The 7,696-nt window shown below is 32.0% G+C and overlaps 1 protein-coding gene across 1 annotated transcript; it reads left to right on the forward strand.

Annotated features, from left to right (window-relative positions):
• The first annotated feature begins 2,560 nt into the window (after window positions 1-2,560).
• On the forward strand, window positions 2,561-6,915 carry LOC118040928 (casein kinase 1-like protein 2). Its single transcript, XM_035048008.2, has 14 exons — window positions 2,561-3,001; window positions 3,106-3,146; window positions 3,315-3,384; window positions 3,567-3,715; window positions 3,801-3,896; window positions 3,989-4,059; window positions 4,279-4,340; window positions 4,464-4,527; window positions 4,609-4,693; window positions 4,784-4,910; window positions 5,033-5,115; window positions 5,222-5,288; window positions 5,815-5,954; window positions 6,394-6,915. Exons 1-14 carry the CDS (start codon window positions 2,926-2,928, stop codon window positions 6,673-6,675), a joined length of 1,413 nt encoding a protein of 470 aa, XP_034903899.1. The 5' UTR covers window positions 2,561-2,925; the 3' UTR covers window positions 6,676-6,915.
• Window positions 6,916-7,696: the final 781 nt, after the last annotated feature.

The raw sequence follows: 7,696 nt of genomic DNA on the forward strand, positions 1-7,696 counted from the left end.
TATAAACAACATGCTCTATATTCTTGCCTTATGTAGCTTTTCTATCTAATAACAACTAAAAAATAAGAGGCATAACTTACTATTTATAAGAAAATTTGAAAAACCCTATCAATTAGCAAAATATCATTTTGCTCCTTAAATAATATCCATATATTAATTTAGGATAATTTTAGAAATTAACTCAATTAGGTCCTTGCTTGATTTTTCCAGGTCTAGAATTATAATCCTTGTATATTTTAGTCATTAATTTCTAAAATAAATTTTAATCAAATCATACTTAATTAAATCATTCTAGTTTAATTTCTAACTAATAGTTCTTAATGTGTGTGACTCATTAGCTTTCTAATATGTTGGCCCAAATATAAATATAAATATAAATTCTAATTCTAATTCAATATAATTACATAATTTAATTTATTATAAATTTAACAATTGATTAATTTATATTTGAAGATAATGTGCATCATCTAGAAACATGTCATGATTCTCTAAATATTAAAAAAGTCATTAGTGGTTTGACTTAACCTTTTAGTGACCAGTTTCTCAGTGTAATTAATATCCTTTTATAATGTTTTGATTTAACATTAAAGCATGAAGTATGCCTATCATGTTAGATTATGTTTGTTCTCTACATAATAGTCATTGATTATTTGAATAATATTTGAAATTTTTTTCAAGTTTCATTCCACCTTATCCAAGGATTTCTCAATCAATATTATTTGAAAACACGTGGAATATTTTTTCTAATTCAACTAAGGTGATGGATCCTTTTTTTTATTACTCAAGTACTTTTATATAGTTTATATTATATCTAATGTTTGCTTATTTGTTACCTCGATTAATATAATATGTAACAGAATCAAAAGCACACATTCTCTATATAGATAACTTAGTGATTTCAAGTCTAAGGATCACTTATACAATCGTCACATGAGCCTTTCATAGATATAGGTGTTCTCTATATGGAATTCTCATGCGTGTCGATTCAATGTGCATGTCCTATGACAAGCACCAACATATTATTTTTAGTTATCCCTTATACCTCAGCTTATGAGAACATTTGCTTTCTTTTATAAAGGAAAAAAACATAATATGTACTTGTCTCTACAACTATAATAAATGTTTAGTATTTAAGAGAACATCGACTATGAACATTTTATGAACAATGCTTTGATGCAATAAGAATCTCATAATTATAACAACTTTATAATTTTCTTTGCACAATATTTTTGTCCCATGAACTTTATCTTTACTCTAGATTCATAAATCAAATATTATATTCATTAATCTAATATTATACGAATGTTAAAGATAAATTAAGTCTTTATTAATAATAAATATATATTTACATAAATATAATAATATCATGTGTAAACCAGCAACTAGCCTTATTTTTATTATTGCTATTTATTTTGTTTGAGATAGTTTTTAGAATTGATTTTTTTTCATCCTCCCATAATTTTTTTTCCTATCAAATTTGAGCTTTATATTTTTTAATTGCTATTTTTTTTTTACTTTGAGGAGTTTATATATTTGATATTTTTTTCAGTTTTATCTTTCAACATTAAAATGGTTGAGAATAAGCGAGTCTCCTAAATTGAATAGGTGAGCCTAGGTCTAAAATTTAATGGATTACGAGTTTGAGAGATTAGCTTAGGTTTAAAATATTCACTCGAGTTTGCTTGTTTTTTTTTTTTTTAAGCTTATGTTTTTTTTCAATGTTTATTTGATTTTATATTGTGCTCCGTTATTTTTTCTTTTATTTTTTTTTATTAAATTATTACTTATTTAAAAAATGATTCTGATTATCTCGTCTTTCAATATTAAGTTGTTTGGTGATTAAGCTTTATAGTTTGATTAAATTTGCTTTCACCGAGATTACCCTAGTTTAGCAAAAAATTATGTTGTTGTCAATTTTTTTTATTTTCATTGTAATTTTTATTCATATTATTAAATTGATTAAACTTATTAAACCTAGTGGAGTCAATGACCCGAGTTAAATTTATTTTTTTGGGTTTTTAAGAATGCTTGCTTCGTTTTAATATTCTTTTATGTTGGAAAAAAATAGATTGTACAACAGTTTGCGTGGTTCATCAATCTAGTATATGTGTATAGTTAACGAAGTCCCCCAGAGGTGCGTGGTAGCAAAGGGTTTGAGATCTGCACAGCAGGTCTCGAGTTTGAGTCAGGGCGTGCATTTCTTGTAAGAGTCTGGGACAACCGGGGTTTTACTCACTTCTCTGAGCCCATAAAGTGCGCTTTACAGAGAGTGGGGTTTCCTCGAATCCAAAAAAAAAAAGTATAGTTAACAAAATACGAACCCATTTGGCAATGCAACTAACTGCGTGTTTGTCAATTTTTTTTTTTGTATTTTTAAATTATTTTAATATATTAATATCAAAGATAAATTTTTAAAAAAATATTATGCTAAAATATATTTTTAAAAAAAATTAAAAAATAATCGTTCCTATATACTGTCTACCCTCTACTACCTAAAATAAAAATAAGTTTCGCTTTAAAAATAAAGAGCAGCGGTGGTCACACCAGAAGTAACATTATCATACTACATTACTTAAAAACAACTAGTGATCAACAACAATAACAAGAAAAGAGAATGCCTCCTCTCTCCCCCTCTCCGTCTTTCTCTTCCTCTCTCAAAACAAAATTAAGGAGAGAGAAAAATTAAAAAAAAAAAAAAAGAGAAGGAATTTTCCTTTTTTATTTCCTCCCCACCCCCCAACCGTTTTTTTTTTTGGCCTTCCTTCATATCCCCCCCCCCCACCCCGATGTTCTATTAGATTTTCCTTACCATCACCGTCACTGTCTCTCTCTCTTAATTTGTTTCTTTGTTTAATTAAAATTGACGATTAGGGTTTCAATAACTTTTATTGTTAACAACAATAAGAGATTAAAGAGAATTTGAACATGGAGCCGCGTGTCGGCAACAAGTTTCGTCTCGGTCGCAAGATCGGTAGCGGATCCTTTGGAGAGATCTATCTCGGTATATATTTTTCTTCTTCTTCTTCTTTTAAATACTTCTATTAATTCTGTTTTTCTTTTTTGTAAATCATCTATTATTTTGTATTGATTGCTTTTGTTTTACAGGTGCTAATATTCAGACCAACGAAGAGGTTGCAATCAAGCTTGTGAGTTTTATTTTTTTTTAATTAAATTTGGCCTTTTTTTAATTATTTTAATTAGTGTGGGTTTTTATAAGATTAATTAATGATGGTAAATTCATTAATCAGTTTTGAGAAATTTGTGGATTTGATATTTTTAGTTCTGATTATTAATTACGTTTTACTCATACATAGGAAAATGTCAAGACAAGGCATCCTCAATTGCTGTATGAATCCAAGTTGTACAAAATGCTGCAGGGAGGAAGTAAGGACCGACCTCTTCCTCTTATGTCTCCAGTTCTGTCTTTTTTAAATAAAAAAAGGATTAAATTGGCGCAAAGAGCGCGTATAGCTGACCCCAACTGCTTGGATTAAGGGTTTCTTGTTGCTGTGCCTATTGTTTCTTTTGATTTTTGATATTTATCTACGTAATTGTAACTTTTGCAGCTGGAATACCGAATGTTAAATGGTTTGGTGTTGAAGGCGACTATAATGTCCTCGTCATGGATTTACTGGGACCAAGTCTTGAGGATTTGTTCAACTTTTGCAGTAGGAAGCTGTCTCTGAAGACTGTCCTCATGCTTGCAGATCAGATGGTAGAATTTTATTTCGCTTCTTCTCCTTTGGTATCCTGTGCTCTACGTCGGTCATTTGCACTGAGAGTTTTGATTTTCCTGTCAGATTAATAGAGTTGAATTTGTTCATTCCAAATCCTTTCTTCATCGAGACATCAAACCAGACAACTTTCTGATGGGATTAGGGAGGCGTGCTAATCAGGTCTTGGGTTGGCACCTGTTCTCATGTGGATTTCTTTTTCTTGGTGGTTGTTCTATGCTTGACCCTGATATTTAATATTTAGTTGTGTTTAGGTCTATGCCATTGACTTTGGTCTAGCCAAGAAGTATAGAGACACTTCAACACATCAGCACATTCCTTACAGGTTAATCATTTGCAACTTCAAGTAGATTATTTTACTGCATATTATCAATTTATATAGCACTGCAAAAGGTATAAGTTATTGTTCTTCATCTGTTTGACCTAGTTTCTATGGTTTTTTATATCGGATGGTTTAGGGGGGCACTTTCTGATGTACGGTGCTGGAAATCAAATTTTACACAAATAGTCATTAATTTATATTTCAAGTTCTTGTAAATTGCAGAGAGAATAAAAATTTGACTGGAACTGCAAGATATGCTAGCATGAACACTCACCTTGGCATTGGTAAAGATTATGACAACATTTCAATTCCTCACCCTCTTTGTGTTTAGAATGTTAACTTGATCAATGCCAGTTATAAAATTAATGTTTCCTGATTGCTTTACTTGTGTTTTTTTTTCTTCCTAGAGCAAAGCCGCAGGGATGATTTAGAATCTCTTGGATATGTTCTTATGTATTTCTTAAGGGGAAGGTGAACAATCCTGTCCCCCAATATTATCTCACTTCACCCTTGTTGTATATATGATTTTGTTGTGACCCCATGTGGTTATAGTCTTCCATGGCAGGGACTAAAAGCTGGTACAAAGAAGCAAAAATATGAAAAAATCAGTGAAAAGAAAGTTTCGACTTCTATTGAGGTATGCGGATGTTTCGTGATAATGTGTTGATTTGTATTGTAAACATTCATCATATGTAACTGGTTTGAAAGGAGACTGAATTCTCATCAGGCCTTGTGTCGGGGTTATCCTACGGAATTTGCATCCTATTTCCATTACTGTCGGTCACTTCGTTTTGATGATAAACCAGATTACGCTTACCTGAAACGACTCTTTCGTGATCTTTTTATTCGTGAAGGTTCGAATTTTGCTGTTCAATGTTTACTTTAATATAGACCCAAGAGCTATGATGGTAATACAAATAATTTTTTGAAACCATCTTATGATTTTCCTAATTAGAGATTTTTTTTCTTGCTTTAGGTTTCCAGTTTGACTATGTTTTTGATTGGACGATTTTGAAATATCAGCAATCACAGATTTCTAATCCTCCTACTCGTGCACTTGTAAGTGACAGTATTGCTGTTATTGTTCTCTCGGCTTCTAGCCTTTGACTGATCATCTGTATATTCCTGCTTTTTTGTTTGACTTGGTGTATTTACTCATCTACAGGGCCCTGGTGCAGGACCAAGCTCTGGCATTCCTCCTCCTGGTGCTAATAATGCTGATAGGCAGTCAGGTAGACGTGTTGCTGCTTGATGGCGAACAAACTGAAGATTTTGGATTTATCATATGACTCTTTCATTGGGGATTGTTTGATATTTTTATTTTATTTTATTTTTTTTATTTGTTTTACACAGGGGGGGGGGTTTATAGGTATCAGATGTTTTCCCACTTGGCTTTTTTATATAGTTTTAATTGGGATCATGTTTTATTCATACTCAGTATAGTTGAGTTTGGTTTCTACTTTTTTTTTTTCTTTTTTCATTTCTAGGTTTTCTTAGTAAATTTGGTGACTGTGGGAGAACCTATCATGTGTTTTATGGGGGTAGAGTTTTGACATTGGATATTTAATTAATTTCTCCCCATCTTTTCTTTTTTATTGTTGGTTTCATTGTCCTCTGTTTTCTCTTCCTTGTCTTTCTCCTCGCTCAATTTCTTACATCCCATCCTTACTTTTTCATTCAAAGCTTTTTCTTATGATTTTAATTTTGTGCATTCGAATGCATAGGAAAATGTCATTTTGGGTTTTCACTTAACCACAGGTGGGGAAGAAGGTAGACCTGGTTGGCCTTCAATAGATCATGCTCGAAGGAGAAACTCTGGACCTATTGTGAATTCTGGAAATTTATCAAAACAAAAGAGCCCTGTTACAAATGATCTATTTTTATCGAAAGATGCCACGGTATGTTCTGCATTGCATCTGCTCATGATGGCCTGTATTAATCTAATGCAAATGCCATAAATCTTCAAATGTAATTGCTAGTATTGCCCTTAGCCTGCATGTTTTTCTTCTATAATTTCTGGATCAAGATTGTTTTCTTTAGATGAGTATGGACATAAATTCCAGGCATTACTTATTCTGGAAAGAGTTCATTTGAACCTTTTTTCTTTTCAATTGAATACATTCCATTTCGTGGTGTGTGGTTGGTATCTCAATTCTGTCAAAATGCATGATTGCTGCATGTTGCCAGGTGTGTGGGTTTTCAGATGTGCCATACTTGTTGAATCATTTCCACCATGTTTGAACAAACAACTGATCTGCTTACTGTTTAGAAACTTTTCCAGTGTTTTGATGGTCTGTTATTTGATAGTTGATTTAGTGCGTGCTTGGGCCTGTGCAGTTGTCCAGCTCAAATTTTTTGCGATCTATTGTATCATCAAGGAACCCTGTTGTCTCCAGTAGTCGTGGTGCAGCCCTTGGGAATGATTCTGATCCTTCTCGTCCTCGCACAACAGATGCAAGCTTTGCAGTGCTTCAGAATGGGCAAAGAAGTTCAGCTGCTTTATCTTCAGAGCAGAAGCATTCGACTTCTGGTAGAAATACCAACATAAAGACTTTGGAGTCGACTCTTAAGGGCATTGAGAGTTTGCACGTCAATATAGAAGGAAGGTTACATCATTAACCGATGTCAATCACAAATGCTTCCTGCTGTAAATTTATAATCGGATACTGTTGTTGCATATTGAGTGATGTGTTTTGCCTTGCTAACCTGTGCAGTGCATGGGGACAGTTCTATTTTTGAAAAAAAAAAAAAAAAAAACTCTAATGTGGAAGATATCAGAAGTTTGTGGATGTAAAATATATTTTCCTCCAATCGTTTGTAATTGATGTGGTCATAAAATTATAACACCCTTCCAAATAATCGTTGGCATAAACTATGCTTTTCTGCTTGGTAATCGTGTGCTTGGTCTTCTGCGTGTGTTTTTTGTGAATCATTCATTACTTTGCTTGATAGTTTCTACTGGATAATTGGTCAGCTTTGTGCCGCGGATTGGATCAAAAAAATTTCCAACTAGAAAAAAAAACCCTGGGCGTTACCAACAGGTTTTCCATCTGTAAGTAAGTTATTAACTCAAAACTAGGCTTAGCTAGTCAATGGTTTTCAAATTATATTATATGGAGTTGATAACAGTCTTTTAAAAAACAGAAGGGTCATTTTTTTTTTTTTTAATTTTGATCTTTCATTTTCAATCTCTTGTAAACAATATAATTGAATTTTTTTATTATAAAATCAAGCACCAACCTCGGGAAAAGCAATAACTATATAAAAAATAAATAAAAACAAATCATCAATCTCAAATTTTAATTAAAAAGAGAAAAATCTGATGACCGAGCCGACATTAAAAAAAAAAAAAAAAAAATCTAATTCAGCGTGTTATGAGAAAAGAAAAAGGGGGAGCAATGTGTTCTGTACACCCCTTTAGTTGTTTTTTAATTTTAAATTTATCGGTTACAATGCATAGTTTTAAATTTTAATGGAACAAATCATGTTCAGCAGCAAGGCACCTCCCATTTCGTATTGGTAAGCAGTGTGTTAATTTAGAGGTCTTATTGAGGATTTCAATTTGTGATTTATTCTAGGTATAAATTTAAATGAGAATCCAAATTAAAATATCCCTTCTTCACGCGTCAAATGGCATAAC

Source organism: Populus alba, chromosome 1, assembly GCF_005239225.2.
Source record: "Populus alba chromosome 1, ASM523922v2, whole genome shotgun sequence".
In the NCBI taxonomy this organism is placed as follows: domain Eukaryota; kingdom Viridiplantae; phylum Streptophyta; class Magnoliopsida; order Malpighiales; family Salicaceae; genus Populus; species Populus alba.

Excerpts from the sequence above, each read along its gene's own strand:
- LOC118040928 (XM_035048008.2), top strand. The coding sequence starts at position 2,926 with ATGGAGCCGCGTGTCGGCAACAAGTTTCGTCTCGGTCGCAAGATCGGT. Across the intron at positions 3,897-3,988 it reads TAGGGAGGCGTGCTAATCAG|GTCTATGCCATTGACTTTGG; the intron begins GTCTTGGGTTGG and ends AGTTGTGTTTAG. Across the intron at positions 4,694-4,783 it reads AAGTTTCGACTTCTATTGAG|GCCTTGTGTCGGGGTTATCC; the intron begins GTATGCGGATGT and ends AATTCTCATCAG.